The sequence below is a fragment of the Mastomys coucha genome, unplaced genomic scaffold, assembly GCF_008632895.1.
Source record: "Mastomys coucha isolate ucsf_1 unplaced genomic scaffold, UCSF_Mcou_1 pScaffold5, whole genome shotgun sequence".
NCBI classification, from domain to species: Eukaryota; Metazoa; Chordata; class Mammalia; order Rodentia; family Muridae; genus Mastomys; species Mastomys coucha.
The window spans coordinates 115570810-115588959 of NW_022196911.1; the positions used below are offsets into that span (position 1 = coordinate 115570810).

An 18150-nucleotide genomic window follows, 5' to 3' on the forward strand; every position below is an offset into this window, starting at 1 on the left:
CCCTTCCCAACCCCGTACTTTCCCAGTCTTTTTGCACCCCTGACCCTGGAGCATCGGGGTACAGTATAAAGAGGACTGGTGGGGAGCAGCGCCCCTCGCTGGCGGGGGCAAGAAGCGCCGCGGGCTCCCCGCTATGCCACCCTCTGCCCAAACAATGGTTTTCCGCAGGGACGTGCGATCCGGAGCGGCCGGACCCCAGGATTCCGGGAGCACGCAGCGCATAGAGCGCCCAACCCCACGGACCGGTCCCGCCGCGGCTACCACGAACAATGCGCGCCCCGCCCCGCGCGCCCGGCGCGCCTATTGGCCCGGCCCCTGCGGGTAGAGCAGCGCGGGCGACTCCGGCGCGCGTGCGCGGGGCGGGGCGCGGCGGGGGCGGCGCTTTGTGTGCAGCAGTGAGCCGGGGTCTGCGGGGCGCGGGCCGCGGCGGGCGGCGGCATGGAGGAGCTGAGCAGCGTGGGCGAGCAGGTCTTCGCCGCCGAGTGCATCCTGAGCAAGCGGCTCCGCAAGGTGCGTGCGCCCCGGCCCGCCCGCCCGTCCCCCGCGTGCGCCTGGCGCTCTGCGCGGCTCACCGCCCGCTCTTATCTCCCCGCAGGGCAAGCTGGAGTACCTGGTCAAGTGGCGCGGCTGGTCCTCCAAGTGAGTCTCCGGTGCGCGGCCGCTTTCCCGCGCGCGCCTCCCGGCCTGGGTGGGAACCCTCGCATCGCAGGCCCGGGCGGGAAGTCCTGTGCCTCGGGACCCAGAGGACTCCGGCCGACCGGCGCTGCCCTTTGTTTACGAGCCCACGGGGAGCGAGCAGGGCGGCCTCCAGCCCCGAGTCCCTCGGGCCCGGCCCGCCTCCGCGCCGCGCGCTTCTGGCGCCCATTTGTTGCATGCGCCCCCGCCCCGGAGCTGGCCGCGGCAGGCGCGGGACGCGGGCCCCCTCCCCTTGCCCAAGTTATCCTGCTGTAACCTGAGCTTCCTACTGGTGGGAGGGCTCCCCCACCTACTCCCACCCGCGCCCCGGACTTGCTTTCTTCTCAATGAAGGAAGGGGACCCGACCTTCTCCGGAAAGGGCTTCCTTTGTAGCTGCCCGCCACCCTCCTTCCTGGACCCCATCCCCGCCCAATACCACCTCCCCAAACCCCGGTGCCCTGCCCGCGCTCTCGGTGGTATCCGCCACTTTGTTCCGTCTGCGCCCCCCCCCCCCGGCTCCCCCTCCCCTACCTGCCTTCCCTTCCCTCCCTGGCTCCGGGCCAGGCCCAGGGGATTCCCTCGGCAGCTTTGCTCTTTGTTGGGGTTTGTTTTCCTCGCAGTGTAGACTGTCGAGTCCCCTCGTGGCCTGCTGGGGCTTGAGGTGGCAGTTTGCCTGTGGGTTTGAGGCTGGGATGCTAACTAACTTCAAGGACTTCCGAGGCCTCGGAGGACTGCCTCTCCCACAGTGCCCCTTGCTCCCAGCAGGGCTGTGGGAGCCGTCCCTGGCAGCCCACCTGGATGCTGCTCACCAGCCCCTCTCTTTGCTTTTCCAGACACAACAGCTGGGAGCCAGAAGAGAACATCTTGGACCCGAGGCTGCTCCTGGCCTTCCAGAAGAAGTGAGAACTTTGGAGGAGGGGAGAGTTGGGTGGAATTGGCTGGTGGCACAGTGGCCTGGGGCTGTGGTATGAGGAAGCCTGTGGCCAGCACTTTAAGGCCTCCCTCTGGTTTCTCTTGGCCTTCTCTGTGGAGTAACTTTTGGTCGGCACTAACAGCACTTGAGGTTGGAAGCTTGTCCTAAGAAGCATGCCTGTCACTCTGCCCCTGCCAGGGTGTGTGTGCCGTGGTACTGGAGAGGGCACAGAGGGGCCTGGAGCACACAGTGCAGAGTGATGTGTTTGATGTTTTGCTCAAGCTGTCAAACAGTGCCGAGGTCACTTCTGTAATTATAGTTGGTGCTTCTGCTCTTAGGGCCCCCCCTTAGGTGGGGGGGGGGTGTTCACTGAGGTAAGGATTGTGTGAGATGGTGTTGGCAAAAGCATGTTGGGCTGGGGAAGAGGGTTTCAACACAGAGGTCCCGGAACACAGCACCTTGTGTGCCGCAGGACCAACACCTTCCCGCTGCAGAAGTTGGCTCTATCCGTAAAGGCAGATGAGTGGTCTGCTCAGAAGCCTCCCAGCTTCGGTCAGTCGAGCAAGCTTGTTCTCTGGGTAGCCCAGCCTGTGTTTCTCACTCTTAGAAGAGTGGGGAGGGGATAAGTCTTGGCAGGACGAGTGAGTGCTTGAGCTTGCTCGGATTCCTTTGGAAACAGATAGCAAACATCTTCGCCTTCTGTTAGACTGATTGACTGATTGATGGCTTGGTCCTCTGGATTCACGGGAGATGGCTTGGCACTGTCTAGGGCTGGTATGTCTCTCTGTGATTGAGGTGGCACCCATGGGCCAGGTGCTATTCATACAAACCTGCAGCTGCCGCTACTAGAGAAGCTGGGGGTGGGGGTGGAGGTGGGGCACCTGAGCAGATGGAAACCAGCTTGGTTGGTGAAGCAAGATCCTGAGGCAGAGGGCTACCCAGTGAGAGGAAGCATATGCCCTGGACACTAAAACTTCTTGGTCAGGGAGGAGCCGCTGTGTTTAAGAGAAGTCAGAGTCACAACGGAGAATCAGGTGTTGAGCTCAGCAGAGCCGTAAGACGCCCCTCAAACTTGATCTGGGGAGGTGGAGAACCAAGGGTGTTTGTCCTTGGGGCTTTTCCTGGAGGTGCAGTCCATTTCTTTTTGAGATCACCTTCCAGGACTCCGTGGAAACGGTATTTGGCTATTTCACATTTGTCTGTTTGCTTGGGGTAGGGGACCCATGCATGTGGCCAGGCCTGTGTGATGGTCAGGGCGAAAGCCTGTAGGAATTGTTCTCAGTTTTTTAAAAACATTTTTAATGATTATTCTTATTTCGTGTGCATGGGTGTATTGCCTGCATTTACGTCTGTGTGAGGTTATCGGATCCCTTGGAGCTGGAGTTTAGACAGTTGCTGTGTGGGTGCTGGGAGCACCCATGTCCTCTGGAAGAGCAGCCAGTGCTGCTCGTAACTGCTGAGCCATCTCTCCAGCCCCTATTTCTCTGTTTTAACCACATGGGTTCTGAGATTCAAACTCAGGTCATTGGGCTTAGAAGCCTGCATCTTTACTTCCCGAGCTGTGGCACCAGGTTTTCGGCACCAGGATGGGTAGCCTAAAGGCAGAACTTCCATAAGAGGCTGACGCAGGGCTCCTGAGTGCGCATACTTAGCCCTTGGCTGCCGAGGTGCAGGCTCTGAGGCCTGGCCGCAGGGAGCTCAATAATAGCACTCCTCCCATTAAGAACAGACTTCTGGAGGTGCTTGAGGTATGCAGGGACAGGGAGACATAAACAAGCAAGTTGGCCCTGAGAAGCCACTCTGGAGTGCTCAGTCCCTAGGCTAGCAGATCATGCAAGTCTCCTGCTCTTGGCACATGCTGGAGGGCAGTCTTGGTGGGCTCTGTGCTTTGTGAGAATGGCCAAGTTAAACCCATAGCATCCCAAAGTCTGTTTGAGGATATGAGTGCTGGGATTTCTGCGGGTCTCCACCTTAATGAAAGATGAGAAGCTTCCCAGCTTTGTTCTGAAACGTCCCAACTGCAAAGACGGAGTGGGGCAGCCCCCTAAGCTAGCGTCTGGACCTCTGCCCACAACTATGTGACAACGGATGATAAGCTCCTGCAAGCTGGAACAGAGGGGATCCCTTGGGATCAGAGGGTGGAGGCTGAAGCCAGAGAAGGGTTAGCAAGCAGAGCTTCTCAAAGCTGATTGGTGCTATGTCTCCAGGGAGCATGAGAAGGAGGTACAGAACCGGAAGAGAGGCAAGAGGCCCCGGGGCAGGCCGAGGAAACACACCGTCATGTCCTCCTGCAGCCGGCGCTCCAAGCTCAAGGTGAGAGAGGCCACAGGCTTGGCCCTGTGTCCTTTTGGCTCCTCACGCACCTGTGCCGCTCCAGGCAGAAGTTCTTCAGGGGAGCAGTTGAGCTGGGCAGGCCTCTTTCCTGTTGCCCCTTCAGGCCTCTGCTTGTGAATGGCACCAACAGGCAACAGAGAGCATGCTCTCGCTACCCTGGAGCCTCCTCAGGTGCCACTTCTCTCAGCGCAAGCCCATTCTGCACTCTGTCCTCCCGGATAGCAGCAGCAGCCTTGGTAGATAATGCACAGCTCCCTATGGCCTTGGAGACTCTCCGTCAGGGAGACCAGTGTGCAGCAAGTGTTTTAGGTTTGTCTAGGAGTTGTGGACCAACAGGACAATTAGGGCAAGTTGGACTGGGCCATGCAGAGCTGACAGACAAGCCAGGAAATAGGGGGAGAAGCAGGGATGCTATGCTGAGGTCTTCTCGGGATGTCCTCCCGAGAACTCTCCTTGCTGTGATGACAGACTGGCGACCTTCGACACATCAGAGGGCCTTGGTATCTTCCCTCCCCATGACAGTGAAGGGGTTCTGGCATTGGGCTCAGGTATGCCTTGTTCATTACTTGGACTTTGTTCCCTAGTCCCTGGCTCCACCATCTTCCCTCCTAGTAGGAGGATGTGAGCCACAGGGTCCCTGCTGACTGAGAAGGAATTTCTGTAGGTTGGTGAAGCTAAGGGGCCTACTGGGGAAGCCTAGGGCCCCAGGGTTTGATGGGATCAGCCCCCATTGGATCTAGGGCATTGATATCATTCCCATAAAGCTACTGTGGGAGATTCTAGTCCCTCAGACCATGTGAGGACCTGAGATACATCGGGGCTGACAGGAGAAACGCGGCTGTTGAAGTTGGGGCCTGGTTCTTCCTCTCCACCCCATGCTCCCGAAATAAGACTCAGATTCAAAATGTATTTACAAATACCTTGGCCATATAGTTAGGCTCTTCTCTGACTAGCTCATAATTTGAAATAACCTATTTATTCTCGTCTTCATTCCGCCATATGACTGGTTACCTGCACCCAGGTGCCATGCCTCTGATTTGTTACATCTTCCTGGCAAAGGTTAATCCCCCTCCTGGCTCCATCCCAGAATCTTTTCTCCTGAATGTCCCACCTATATTTTCTTCCTAGCCATAGGCCATAGACTTTTTAATTGATAGGTGACACGGCCATCCAATACACAAGATATTCTCTATACACACAGAGGTCAGTTTACCTTGAATCGTGCCTACCACTGAACGGGTTTCCCACTTCTCCACAAGCATGGTCATTGGTCATCCCTACCTGGCTGCTGGGGTCTGGAGGGACCCGGTGCCATAGCTGTGGGATGCCTAGTGCTGCCTGGGCAGACGTTGATTCCTACTTACTTGTCTTTTCAGGAACCAGATGCACCCTCCAAGTCCAAATCCAGCAGTTCATCCTCTTCGTCCACATCTTCCTCCTCTTCCTCAGACGAAGAAGAAGATGACAGTGACCTAGATTCCAAGAGGGGCCCCCGGGGCCGTGAAACCCACCCAGTGCCTCAGAAAAAAGCCCAGATCCTGGTAGCCAAGCCAGAGCTGAAGGATCCCATTCGAAAGAAACGAGGGCGCAAGCCTCTACCCCCAGAACAGAAGGCAGCTCGGAGACCTGTGAGCCTGGCCAAGGTGCTAAAGACCGCCAGGAAGGATCTGGGGGCCTCAGCCGCCAAGCTGCCCCCTCCGCTCAGTGCTCCTGTGGCAGGCCTGGCTGCCCTGAAAGCCCACACCAAAGAGTCCTGTGGTGGCCCCAGCACTATGGCGACCCCAGAGAACCTGGCCAGTCTGATGAAAGGCATGGCCGGGAGCCCCAACCGAGGTGGCATCTGGCAGAGCTCTATCGTACAATACATGAACCGCATGAGCCAGAGTCAGGCTCAGGCTGCCGGCCGACTGGCATTCAAGGCCCAGGCTGCCAACAAGTGCAGTCTCGGGCTAGACCTGAAAGTGAGGACGCAGAAAGGGGAGCTAGGGGTGAGCCCCACAGGAAGCAAGGCCCCGAAAGCCCCCGGCGGCGGTGGAGCTGCAGAGCTGCAGAGAGGGAACGATTCGGGGAACCCAGGTTCGCAGCTGGCACCCACTCAGGAGTTGAGCCTTCAGGTCCTTGACTTACAGAGCATCAAGAACGGTGTGCCTGGTGTGGGCCTGCTCGCTCGCCATGCCACAGCCAAGGCTATTCCTGCTACCAACCCAGCCACAGGGAAAGGTCCCGGGAGTGGCCCCACAGGAGTAAACGTGACCAACACTCCCACAGACAACAACAAAGGGGAAAAACTGGCTTGCAAAACAACGGCTCTGCCTACCCCTTCTGTCAAGAGGGACACCGTTAAAAGCGTTGCTGCCTCCTCCGGTGGGCAGGAGGGCCACGCAGCCCCCGGAGAAGGTCGAAAGCCACTTGCGCTGTCTGAGATGAGCACAGGAGAGGAGAATAGTAGTTCTGACTCGGACCCAGACTCATCCTCGCTTCCCAGTGCTGGGCAGAACCTGTCTGTAGCTATCCAGACCAGCCAGGACTGGAAACCTACCCGCAGTCTCATCGAGCACGTCTTTGTCACGGATGTCACGGCCAACCTCATCACCGTCACCGTGAAGGAGTCTCCCACCAGTGTGGGCTTCTTCAACTTGAGGCATTATTGAGACCGTTGCCCAAGCCAGACCAACCTTCCACTCTGGTTTTGCTTTGATGCCTGACCTGGGGGCCAACTCTGTCCTGTCCTGAGACTCAGGGCTGGGAAATGGCTGCCTGCTGATTCTACCTCTCTGGGCCTCCGCTTCAGTCTGTCTTGTCACCTAAGGAAAGCCGGGTGGCCACTGACTCAAGCTGCCTGCTTGGACATAGCATCCTTTCTACACATCCCTCCTTAACCTAGAGAGACCCTCCCCTCCCTGCCTGACTGCTGTGAGGTGGATCAGGGGAGGGGCCGCTGATACAGCTCCCTCCCCAGGCCAGTGAGGAGAAGGGTGGGGCTGGTAGGACCTTCTCCCAAGTCCACCCACAACAGGGCCGTGCTTGCAAGTAAGGCTATAGCTTCATTTTTTAAAAGGCTAATTAGTTGTGAGGTCAGGCTCGGGGACCCTGCGGAACTCTTCAGTCTCTACCCCTGGTGGGGTGTCCCTCTACCTGTGGTTGTAATCCCAAAGCCCAGCCAGGGTTTGGGGTCCCGGCACTAAGGTGTACCTGGGTGCTACTGGACTTGGGGACAGAGAGAGTCATGCCCTAATTGCCTCCTTCCTGCAAGCAGGCTCAAGCCCCAGTGAGAAGCGACCCTGTTCCCCTCCGGATCCAGACCCATACCCCTGTTTGGCCCACTAACTTGCGCCCTAGTTCTGAGGTCTGACACTCCTGGACTTAGGGGAGGAACAAGCTAGAAACCCAGAGTTGGCTGAGGTAGGAGCTTGGAGTCCTGGGCAAGCAGTTTTCCCCACGAGTTGGAGTTTTATTACTAGGACCCATAAGTTACTGCGGTAGCTCCAGTGTGGGAATGCAGGTGTTTATGGGGCCTGTCACCCTGCTGCCTGTCTAGACATCTCTAGACTACTGTCTAAGCATTTTCTGTAGTCAGTCCTGGTGCAGAGCCTTGCCTGGTGAGTGGGCCACGCTGGGGTCCTGTTTTCCCTGACAATCCTCTCTCACATTTGGGAGCTTGTGTTTCCTCCCTCGCTGAGAAGCAATATCCCCATGCATTTGTGTGGTGGGGTAGTTTAGCAGCCCTCCTGGCAGGGGGGCCCTAATTCCTTCCCCATCTTAGGAGAGAAGTTCTGAGCCCCTTTCTAGATGCCTTCTCCCCTGTTCCCCATCCCAGGTAACTGTCTTGAAACTACCTTGTCAGATTGCTGGCCAATGTCAGGATTTTTTGTCCTGGGATATCACCGCGGGCCTTGACAATCTGGTCAGTGAGTCTGTGATGCCAAAAAGTGGAGGTGGTATGAAACCCTTGTTTCCAATTCTGCCATTGATCAGCCAGCAGGTGTGAGCTCTTCACTCTAGTTGCCTTGAAGGGAAGCATTTCTCCTCCTAAAACCAGCCAGATAGTGGGCTGTGGTGTCTGGGACCTGCCACGCTTTCAAAGTGCACCCCACCCCACCCCAGTAGCTCACTCTGCACACCAAATAAGATGGTCTTTGTATAACCAAACTGACCTCAACGCTGTGCCTTTTGGAACAGACCCATCTCCATGGCTCTTGAGAGATGCCTGTGATGTGCCAGGGGCCCTTGTGACTGGCAGCAGGAGCTGCCTACAGGGAAGAATTCAGGGCCAGGAAATGGGTAACAAGGGGGAAGGGTTGCCTACTGGGCCATCAGCTTCCCTCCCTGCCCTCAGCCAGGGTCTGCAGCTTTTGTGCCAGACACTGCCTTACAGACACCTCCATGCCTTTGGGGGTCTGGGTTGACTGGCCTTTGTCTCCTGCTGCTGGTCTCCAAGCCCCGATTTGGTGCCTTTTGTTTTACTGGTTACGTCAGTCCCAAAATTGAAATCTACACATCCTTTCCTCTCAGCCACTTTGCCTTCTTGTGTGTTTTTCCTGGTGCTGTGACCCCGGGGGGGTCTGTGTTATAAAGCACATGTATGTAGTGCGCCAGCACGAGAACCCACTGGAGCAGCACCATACGCTCTGAGTCAAGTTTTCGTGTTTACTGAAAAATAAAGTAGTTGGTTTTTATGTTTTTCTGTTTGCTGTTCTTGGGGGGTGCGTGCATGCGCGCACACACACACTAGGTAGCTAGGCATCTGACAGGATTCATTTCATAATGGTTCCAGGTGTTAACATGTTACATTTTCACACCAAGTGATTTTCAGAATAGGGTGTCTTCTAGCCTAGGCTGGCCTTGAACTTCTGGCCATCCTGCCTCAGCCTTCCTAGTATTACAATTACAAGCCCCCTTTTGTCTGCTTCAGCACCTGACAGGAAAAGTGACCAGTATGTCCCCTTCCTTCAGAAATATTGGCTTTTGAAACAACAAAAAAAAAATCTTTGGTACCAAGAAGAGTGCCCCTCGTGAGGGTATCCTCCTAATCCTGACCTTGATTGGCGAGCTCTGGTCCCAAGGTCTCATCCAGATGGAAGTGTTCAGCTTTGAGCCAGCATCAGTCCTTTGGCTTGGTTTAGTCTGTCTGTAAGACAGTTGCTGATGTAAGCCCCTTTAAACCGGAGCTTCTTGCTTTCCTAGGGGGCTGGCAAGGGTGGGCATGTTACCACCCTGGGAAAGGTTAGAATCTGTTGGAACAGAACAGTCCAGCTTTCAAGGAAATGACTGCCCCAGGATGCCCATGGTGATCTGGGGGAGGGTTTGAAGTAAGGCAGAGTGGTGCCCCTCACAGTTCAGGGGTTTCTAGTGACACTAGCCTAGGTAGGGCCTTTAGACTGGTGTTACTTTGTGTTGCAGGGGAAAGACAGTAAATGATGTGGGGAAACTCTTGTCTTTTTGCTACTCTTACTATCAATAAATACATCTTTAAACCCTGGTGTGCATTGTAACTAATACATATAAACAAAATAGCCTTCCCCTCCCCTGACGTGGGGCACAGAGCCCGTCTGCACATGGGCATGGCTGCAGCACCGAGCAGGGGGGAAAGAAAACATTGGAAATAGCTTATCCTCCAAGGGAGGAGGGGAGAGAGAGAGGGAGAGAGAGGACTCTACAAGGAGGGAGGACAGTTTTAAAAGCAACACCAGTGATGAATGGGAAGCATGAGGAGTGTCCAGAGAAGGTTGTCCCATGAAGAAGTTTACTACCAGCATGTAGCAGAAACCAAGAGTGCCACAGAACCACACAAGGCAGAGTCTACCATACAAAGTCCACCTTCCCAGAACATCCAAGAAGCCAAGTTTGAGAAAGACTAGCTTATTGGGAAAGATTATATATTCATATATACATGTATATATGAATATACACATAGAATCTATTTGTGCTCATAGTTATATATTCATATACATTATATATGATACATAATCATATATATCCATCAAATATATTCATCAGTATATATATCTTCATCATATATACATACATGTCCATCCTTGATGGAAGTGTGTGTATATACATACATGTACATGTTCATACATGTACATGTATATATATATGTACATGTTCATACATGTACATGTATGTGTATATGTACATGTTCATACACATACATGTATGTATATATACACACATATACATACGTGTACATGTATGTATACACACACACACTTCCATCAAGGATGGAAATTTGGCTGACAGTAGTGAGAAACAGTTGCTAGATGCTGGTAACCCTCATCATGGGACAATGATGGCTAATTACTGGGCAAGTGGAATGTTTACAGGCCGCCAGCCACCACAGGGAGCTTCTGTGGTACACAGTAACTCACCTCCTCACTCCCATACAGAGGGTATTAAAGTAAACCAACACTCTCACCTCCACAGTACCATGTTGGGAAGCTCTGAGCCGGGCAGGAAGCCTTGAGTCGGGGCGCTTTGACTCTCCCCCACAACTGATGAGGGAAGACAGGCTTATTGCATAACCTTCCCCAGCCCAAGACTTGTGTTACTCTCTTCAGCATTAATTGTATTCAGAAATCTCCTGTAGAGAAGATAGGCCCACTCCTGGCAGGAAGGCTGCCTGGGACTCAGGTCTGGGTGTCAGGTTGTGGGGAAGGATCAGGTCTTAAAAGCTAAGCCATCTCTCCAGCCAGGGAAACCCATTCTTTGATTTCTTGCAAAGCAGGCAGCTGGCGATTTGATTTCCCTTTTGTTGTCTTCGGTGACTTTTGTTTCTTTTCTTTTCTCTTTGAGAAGGTAGACAGGGGCAGTTAGATCCTAGACCTCTGGTCCTGGGGGGATAGGAACAAGTGCTGGCCCCATTGTCGAGCTAGGCTCTCTGAAAACCTGTGTCTACAAGGACAAGGTCCCCAGGCCAAAGTTGAGGGGGCGGGGCTGGCCTACATTGATGTTTATTAATTTCTGTGCTGCTGGTCTGGTGTAATCAATCCACCTCCATCCTAGAATAGGTACCACTGGCACCAAGTGGAACACCTGGGACGATTGGTGCAGCTGGGTTCTAGGCCAGTGGACGCCGTTTTCCTCCTGTCCACCCTGCGTGGGTCGAGGCCGATTCACAAAGACACAGAGATGATGCCTAGTGAAGCTGGTTAAGAAGAAACGAGGCTTTTTTTCACTCTATCCGGAACCAGAGAGGGGGAGGGGTGGTCCTTGGGACAGGGGCTGACACCATCGCCTGTAGAGGGCGCGCGCTCCCCACGAAGTTCGGGTCCCTGGACTTTGAATGAGGACGGGGAGGAGGGTGGAATCCGCCGCCGTCCCGTGCTGCCCAGAAGTCAGTTGCACCGTCTACACCCCTGCTGCTCAGAATAACCACCAGCCGATCAATCCGTGGCCGCAGAATCAAAGTCCAAGCCTCAGCCTACTGCTTCTCACTCCTGTCAGCTAAATTTCCATTCTTGATGGCACCCGTTCGGGATCCTATTCGCTCCTACCTTAGGATCCCGCTGTATCCAAGCCGCTCCTGGCCTGAAGGACTTTTTGTTGAAAAGAAAAAAGCCATGGATGCATCCACAGAGAGCTGGGGCAGGCTTGCATACCGTCGTCGTCCTGGACACCCGGCCTCCGTCAGAGCCGCGCGCTGTGAGCGTCCAAGAGTCAGGGGAGGAAAAAACGGCTCTACGTAGAGCCAGAAGTATTCCATTCAACCCGTGTTTGTGTTGGGCCAGACCCAGCTCCGACAGCGGCTCTAACATGTCCTGCCAAAGAGGATGGACCGAGGGAGATCCGTCTGAGCGAAGGCTGTCTGGAGCCAGGGGTCCTCACATCCGGTCTCTACTCTCAGGGAGAATATACTCATTAAATTCGCCGAGGAAGCTCTGAGCCCAGCTTAAAGTTGGTGGTGACCAAAGAAGCGAGGGAAATCCCTAAAGGTCAGTGCGGGATTCCAACCTGTATTTGAGGGAGGAGCTGCTGCTGAAGCCACCAGGCACAGTCACAGTGCCTTCTTGGCTCCCTGACGGCCATCGCCCTCCAGAGGGCCCAGTAAGGGCTTGCCCAACCCAGAGCACCTTGAGGTGGCCTAAGAAACAGACCGTGGACCTCTTGATGCCTGAGACAAGCTCAACGTCCGAGAGTACTCGAACTCAGTGACCATCTGTGGCAACCCCGGACATCAGGCGTTGACCCAGAGCCTCCCACGCAGGTCACTGAGCTGGAGGAGGAAAGCGGGGAGGGCTCCGCCAATGGCTTGGCCACTACCTACTGGGCCAAGGGCAAAAGAAGTGGCCCAGTCCATATTTCCATATTCCTCCCCTCCCTCCCCTTGGGCTCTGTAAGTTCGCACGGATTACAGCTCCCCCCCCCCCCCAAGGGAGCAACGTCTGCCCGGGAATATGGAGGTGGAACGAGGTGGAACGGGGTTCTGTGTAAGGTCCTCTTTGGGAATCCGGTATATGGGTCGCCTTTGCAGCCTCAGGACCCCGCCTCTCCGCTGAGAAGTCTGCAGCCTAGAAAATTAAAACCACCCACCACCATCGCCCCATGCTATTTTCTCCACAGCCCCTCGTCCAACCTTAGGGTATCTACCTGAAAGAACACTAGGGTCCAAGAAGCCGTAGGGACTGGGGGTGGGAGTGCGGGGCTGAGGCTCGGCGGCTCCCGGCTCACTAATCACATCAGCGCGCTCTGCGCCGGCTCCAAGCAGGCAGTTGCCTAGCAATACCCGCGAATTCAATTCCTCAATCAATAGACGGAGACTCTGCATTTCGGGGAACGCTAGCGAGGCTGGAGAGGTCTGGGGCACAAGTCCTGTGACAGCATTGAGGAGCATGCTCGGGTCATGAGCAGTGAGTCGGCAAGGCTCCTGGGTGTTAGGCGCTATGGAAGTTTGGCATGGAAAGGTGTTTGGCGATGGGGGAATCCTTCCTCAGAGTCAGTAGAGCCCCACAGGTCGCGCATACACCACCTCAGGAGTCTCCGAATTCTGCCTGCTTCCCCAAGAAGTTAAGCCAGCTGTGGAGACAGCTCGCGGGAAAGCTTAGAACGGTCGTGACTCGCTCCTTCCCCAACTCGCTCCCTTCACTCACACTGAGGGGTGTCCAAGTTGGGAATGGGCCTTTGTCGGGAATCCAGCCCTTTTTGAGAGTATGAGGGTGGAGGTCAGGGACACTAAGTTAGAGAGGCAAGTATCCTGCCTTCCAAGGGTACCTCTTCCCTGTTCTGGGAAAGAAATAAATAAAATAATGAAGCCAAGACACGTGTCTATTTACAAAGTATATATTTAAACACGTAAAAAGTGATACTGGATACAGACACATTCACAACCCAAGATAGGTACCGAGGTTTCACTCTTGAGCTGAGGCGGAGATCATTTGGAGATTTATACATAGCTGAGAACTCATAAACCCAAAACCCAACGTTCCGCCCGTCTGAGGTTGCAGACTCTGAGCCACGTGGTTCCCGACCCCTGCCCACCCCACCCCCCAAGTCAGCCTCAAGAGCGAGCTAAGGAGACACACACGACGGCCATGGACAGACGGCAGGACGACGAGGGGCAGTGAGGGCAGAATCAGGAAGGTTGGAGGGAAGGAAGATGCAAGCGAGGAGGGAGAGGAGAGAAGGGAGTCGGTAGCCAGGGAGGGAACTCCTGTCCCGGAGGTCCATCCACTCGGTCACAGACGCACCCTTCAAAACAGGATCATCTGAAAATAGGGCCGACATCTAGACAGACACAGGCAACAGCGCTTCTTTATACAAAGTCGAAAATACTAGTTTTACAAATATGAGCAGATAAAAATCCCCATTCTAGGGGCTTCTCCTTAGGCGCAGTTTGATTTTTCAAAAAAATAAAAAATAATAAAAACATGTAGAATAATACACCGTTTTCCTCTTTTTCTCCCTCTCTTTAAAGGCAAAACAAAAAGTCTGGAGGAAAGAGAGACTGAGAGACTGGGGATGGGGAGCCAGGAGTGTAGAGGACGAGGCTGGCGTCCCTCTCAGTCCCTCCCCATGACCAAGCTCCTCCAGCTCAGCCCAGAGTCCCTGAAGTCTGTGCTTTGTCCCGGGAGCAGAGCTTAGAGCCCCTCCCTCCAAAAGCCCTGGAAGTTAGAGCGTCTGCTGGCCCTTTAAGGGCGGGGAGGGCGGAGAGGCCGCAGGATCCCTGCTGGAAGCAGCGACTGTAGGCTCCGGGACAGATTTGTGCTTTTGAGTCCGAGGTGCTGCGCGGTGCGGTCCGGAGTGGGCCGGGACCAGGGACGCAGATGGTCTCGGGACACCGCTGGTCCCCGGCCGCCCCCGCTCCACCTCACGCTCCCCCGCCCCCTGCGGCGGAGTCTGAACGTCGAGTTCACGTAGCGAGCACTCCCAGGATCGAAAAGGACTATAAATTATAGCTTTTGCTTTTAAGAAAGGGGGAAGAGGGAAAACGCTAAAGTTCCGCTGCGCATTCTTGGATGGCAACCCCGCCGAGCCCCTTCGGCCACGAGCCCCACCTTGACCAAGTTCCACTCGGGCTGCGGTCCGGTCCCCGTGCCCAGCCCGACCGGCGCTGCCGGCCGGGCCCGCGGGGTGGCCTGACGGCCGCTCGCTCCTCTAAAAGCAGGACCCACCCTCCCCCGGCGAGCCAGGCTTGTCCAAGTCTTCCTGGGAGGTGGGGCCGCCCTGTCTTCTGGCGAATCTAGAGGACGCAAAAAGAAAAAGTCCACCCGAATATTTTTCTTGTAAAACAACTGTCTGGAGCTCTGGGCACTGACACGCAATCCTCCCAATTTACCGTGGCATTTCGGGAATGTAAACAAATTCGCTGGATTTCTTTTCTCTTTGCAAAAGTAAGGGAAGGAATCGAGGTAACCGGGGTGGGAGGGGAGATTTTTGTCCACATGACACGTGCACACAGTCCGCGTGTACGGCACTCACACCTCCATAAAGTGCACTCTCCTGCTGTGGTTTGGGGAGAACTGCGTCCCACTCACTCGCGACTCTTTTCTACCTTTAACAACACCTGTGGGAAAGTTATTCGAGTTGTTACTTTTTTCCCCTAGTAGACCACTTCATCTAAAAAAAGGACAGAGAAAGAAAATAGAAAAAAGAAAACTGGTCTGACCCCACCCCCTTTTCCTGATTGGGAAGCCAACCTTTTGTTGGCCTAGCTGGCCAATGAGGAGGAGAGCAAAACTCTTCTGCGGTGCCAGGATGTTTGGGAATCCGGCGGTGGAGGGAGGAGGTGGGCAGGCTGGGTCCCTCCACACACCCTCCAGAACCCCAGGGCCCAAGCCCACAGCTTTCCTGGTGCCCTGCGGGGACAGGGGCCCCTCCTGTACCAGCTCAGTCTGTCTGCCCTACCAAACCACAATCTCTCTCTCTCTCTGTTTAAATAAAAGAACTTCAAGAGTTGAAATATATATATTTAGATATTTTTCTCTTAAATAACATATTTACATCTAATAGAAAATAGAACTCTAGAGATAATTTTCCAGCCAGAACTGAGGAAGGAGGAATGAAAGGGGAGGGGGTGTGAAGAAGGACAGGACCAGCCAGAGGCCACAGTCACCCAGGAAAAAAGCACTAAAGCCACTTGAGCTCACTTTCCCCTGCTCTGGGCCTGGGCGCCCCACCCCAGCAATTCATCTTTTTTCCTTAAAGAATCCTTGGTCCGTGTTGCTCTCCTTAATGGTGACGGTCAAAAAGTTTGAAGTCACATCTGTGACAACCACCTTCTCCAGGTTAGTCAGAGAAGGGCTCCAGGACTCTTCCTCTGGGTCCCCCAGGATTCTGGCCACTGGGATCCTGGCAATGAGGGAGGGCCTTCCCCCTTGTGCTCCCATGTCCCGATACAGGCTTCCCACTGAGCCTGGGGTGCCTGAACTATGTCGGACCCTGGCACCACCAGGGTCCAGAGCACCTTGACCTTTGGCCTCCAGGAAAGCAGCCCTGTGCTTTATGACCCTGGCTGGAAAGGTGTCCACAGCCAACTTGCTAGAGGCCTCTGCCGGGCTAGGACTGGTCACACCATATTGTACCAGATCTGAGTCCTGCCTTCGAGCAAGCTGAATCACACTGTGGCCAGCTGGGAACTTTCCTGTCCCAGAAGGGGTCTCATCCAACTTCCTGCCTTTGAGGTATTCGCCAAGGCTGTCACTGGGCTCTCCCAAAGGTCTCTGTGAAGGGTCCAGGTGCTCCTTCCTAGGCTTAGGTCCTCGTTTCTTGGAGCTGTCCCCCGGTGAGCTGGGCTTATCCTCTACACGGCTGGTACCCCTGTCCCTTTCTCGATCACGGTCTCGGTCCCGAGGCGGGTCTGCCCTGCAGGTGCTGGTGCTGCTCCCTGGTGGGGGTAGCCCCGTGTTCCGAAGGCCCTCCCGGGCCCTGGAAGTAGATGCCAGATCCTGGGGTGAGCGACCTGGGTAAGGAATCCGGATGCCTCTGGTAGAGTCACTTCTGAACTCATAGGTTTTGGCCTTTGCCTTGGCCTGGGCCTGCAGAACGAAGGTGTTAATGAGGAGAAAAGAGCCCTTTCCCCCTCCCCCCACCCCCACAGGACCTCTAGCCTTGACTGCCCGACTTTCCCTGGATGCCTGGGAAATTCTAATTAAGAGGGGAGATGGGCTTTTGGTAGTAGTCTGGGGGAGGAGAAAGGATTTGTCTGGAAGCAGCCATTTGCAACCAAGAGACTCTTTATATAACTGTAAAGGTCTACTTGGGATGGCTGGAGGGGGAAATGAAGGCCTCGTGGTGCAGCTAAGTCCCGCCTCTAGAACCCCCAGTGATGTGGCCTCTGACAGAAGACACCCAGATTACAAACAAACACAGGACATGGACACCCACTGGTTTACAAGCCCTGCAGATCCTCCTTGAACATCACACTCCACCTCTGGAGATTGCAGCATACCTTGAGAAGGAAGGTTTTAGGCTTGGGTCCTCGCTTTTTGGGGCCATAGAGCTCCATCTCCCGTTCCCTAAAGAAAGAAAAGAGATAGAAGGGGGTGTGTCCTGGCTGCACCAAAGTCAGCCTGTGTGGGTTCTGGTGAGTGGCGGGGCTAAGGGTCCGGTACCTTTCCTCAAAGGCTGCAAGGAGTCGAGCATCCAGGATATTTTCTTCCGGCTCCCACGTGCTGTACCTAAAGAAAACCAGGAAGAATCGGGAATCAGTCTCTGGAGCAGGATAGAGAGAGAGAGAGGGAGAGGGAGGGAGAGAGAGAGAGAGAGGGAGAGGGAGGGAGGGAGAGAGAGAGAGAGAGGAAGGGAGGGAGAGAGAGAGAGAGAGAGAGAGAGGGAGAGGGAGAGAGGAGGGAGTGAATGTGTGTGCAACTTTTCCGGCTGCCTTGTGTTGTATTTCAATGTGAAGAGGAAAAGAGGAAGAAAGAACCCTCGACATCAGTGTGGGGTTGCGATTGCATATAACCTACTTACTTCTGCGACCAGCCCTTCCATTTCACGAGATATTCCATGCGTCCCTGCGGATGCAAAACGGAAAATGCGTGTGTATGTGTGTGCGTGGGGAGGAATGCATGACGAGGACACAAAAAAATACACGCGAAAATGCATGCACCAAATGAATGCTCCAAACACTACCGCCAAAGGAACCAGCCCACTGCAGCACCCCTGCAGAAACGCTGCACAAAGTGCATGCACCGGCATTCATCCCCCACCCCGCCCCCCATCCATGCAATCTGTGCAGGGCTGCAAGTCTAAGGAGAGCGCAGGGGCTGAGCCGCCGCCGCCGCCGCCACGGCCGCGGCCGCTGCTGGGACCTGGGGGAAGGGAGGCTGGGCTGCAGCAGGGGGAGGGAGCCCGGGCCCTGGTAAGGGAGGGCTCGCGTCGCCGCCCGCCTTCCCCTTCACCTACTTTGCGAATGCGCCGCTTCAGGAGGGCTTCGGCCGCGAACACCCGCTCCCCCACCGCCGAGAGCTCCATGTTGACTCGCCGCTTCCCCCCTCAGCCGCTTCCAGGAGCAGAAAAGCAGCAGCCAGCCCTCGACAGCCCATAATACTCTCCCGCTGACGTCAGTTCTCCTCCCTCCCCCGCGCACTCTCCCTCTCTCCACCCCCCCTCCCAGCGCTTCCTCCCGCCCCACGTGTTGCTAACGACGTTGCTAAAGCCAAGCGTCCTGGGCCCGTTCTGCGAGCGCTGATTGGACTAGCGCCCGGCCACGCCCCTCTCCCCGTCTCCCCTGCGTTGCTACGTGACCCGCGTTCCAATCGCCAGGGGGCGGAGTCTCTGTCCACTCCAGAGA

At 55.2% G+C, this 18150-nt stretch overlaps 2 protein-coding genes across 2 annotated transcripts; one reads left to right on the forward strand and one right to left on the reverse strand.

The window, feature by feature from the left end:
* Window positions 1–291: 291 nt before the first annotated feature.
* Cbx2 (chromobox 2) lies at window positions 292–8603 on the forward strand. The gene is made up of 5 exons (XM_031353098.1): window positions 292–510; window positions 596–639; window positions 1510–1575; window positions 3797–3902; window positions 5300–8603. The coding sequence occupies exons 1-5, from the start codon at window positions 439–441 to the stop codon at window positions 6572–6574; spliced, it is 1563 nt and encodes a 520-aa protein (XP_031208958.1). The 5' UTR covers window positions 292–438; the 3' UTR covers window positions 6575–8603.
* A 4580-nt stretch (window positions 8604–13183) lies between these two features.
* On the reverse strand, window positions 13184–17928 carry Cbx8 (chromobox 8). The gene is made up of 5 exons (XM_031352271.1): window positions 17763–17928; window positions 17328–17371; window positions 16970–17035; window positions 16807–16873; window positions 13184–16393 (listed from the first exon to the last, which is right to left on the reverse strand). The coding sequence occupies exons 1-5, from the start codon at window positions 17829–17831 to the stop codon at window positions 15545–15547; spliced, it is 1095 nt and encodes a 364-aa protein (XP_031208131.1). The 5' UTR covers window positions 17832–17928; the 3' UTR covers window positions 13184–15544.
* Between the last annotated feature and the right edge of the window lie 222 nt (window positions 17929–18150).

Excerpts from the sequence above, each read along its gene's own strand:
- Cbx8 (XM_031352271.1), bottom strand. The coding sequence starts at position 17,831 with ATGGAGCTCTCGGCGGTGGGGGAGCGGGTGTTCGCGGCCGAAGCCCTC. Across the intron at positions 17,036-17,327 it reads TGGAAGGGCTGGTCGCAGAA|GTACAGCACGTGGGAGCCGG; the intron begins GTAAGTAGGTTA and ends GGTTTTCTTTAG. Across the intron at positions 16,394-16,806 it reads CTAAAACCTTCCTTCTCAAG|GCCCAGGCCAAGGCAAAGGC; the intron begins GTATGCTGCAAT and ends TTCGTTCTGCAG.
- Cbx2 (XM_031353098.1), top strand. The coding sequence starts at position 439 with ATGGAGGAGCTGAGCAGCGTGGGCGAGCAGGTCTTCGCCGCCGAGTGC. Across the intron at positions 511-595 it reads TGAGCAAGCGGCTCCGCAAG|GGCAAGCTGGAGTACCTGGT; the intron begins GTGCGTGCGCCC and ends ATCTCCCCGCAG. Across the intron at positions 3,903-5,299 it reads GCCGGCGCTCCAAGCTCAAG|GAACCAGATGCACCCTCCAA; the intron begins GTGAGAGAGGCC and ends TTGTCTTTTCAG.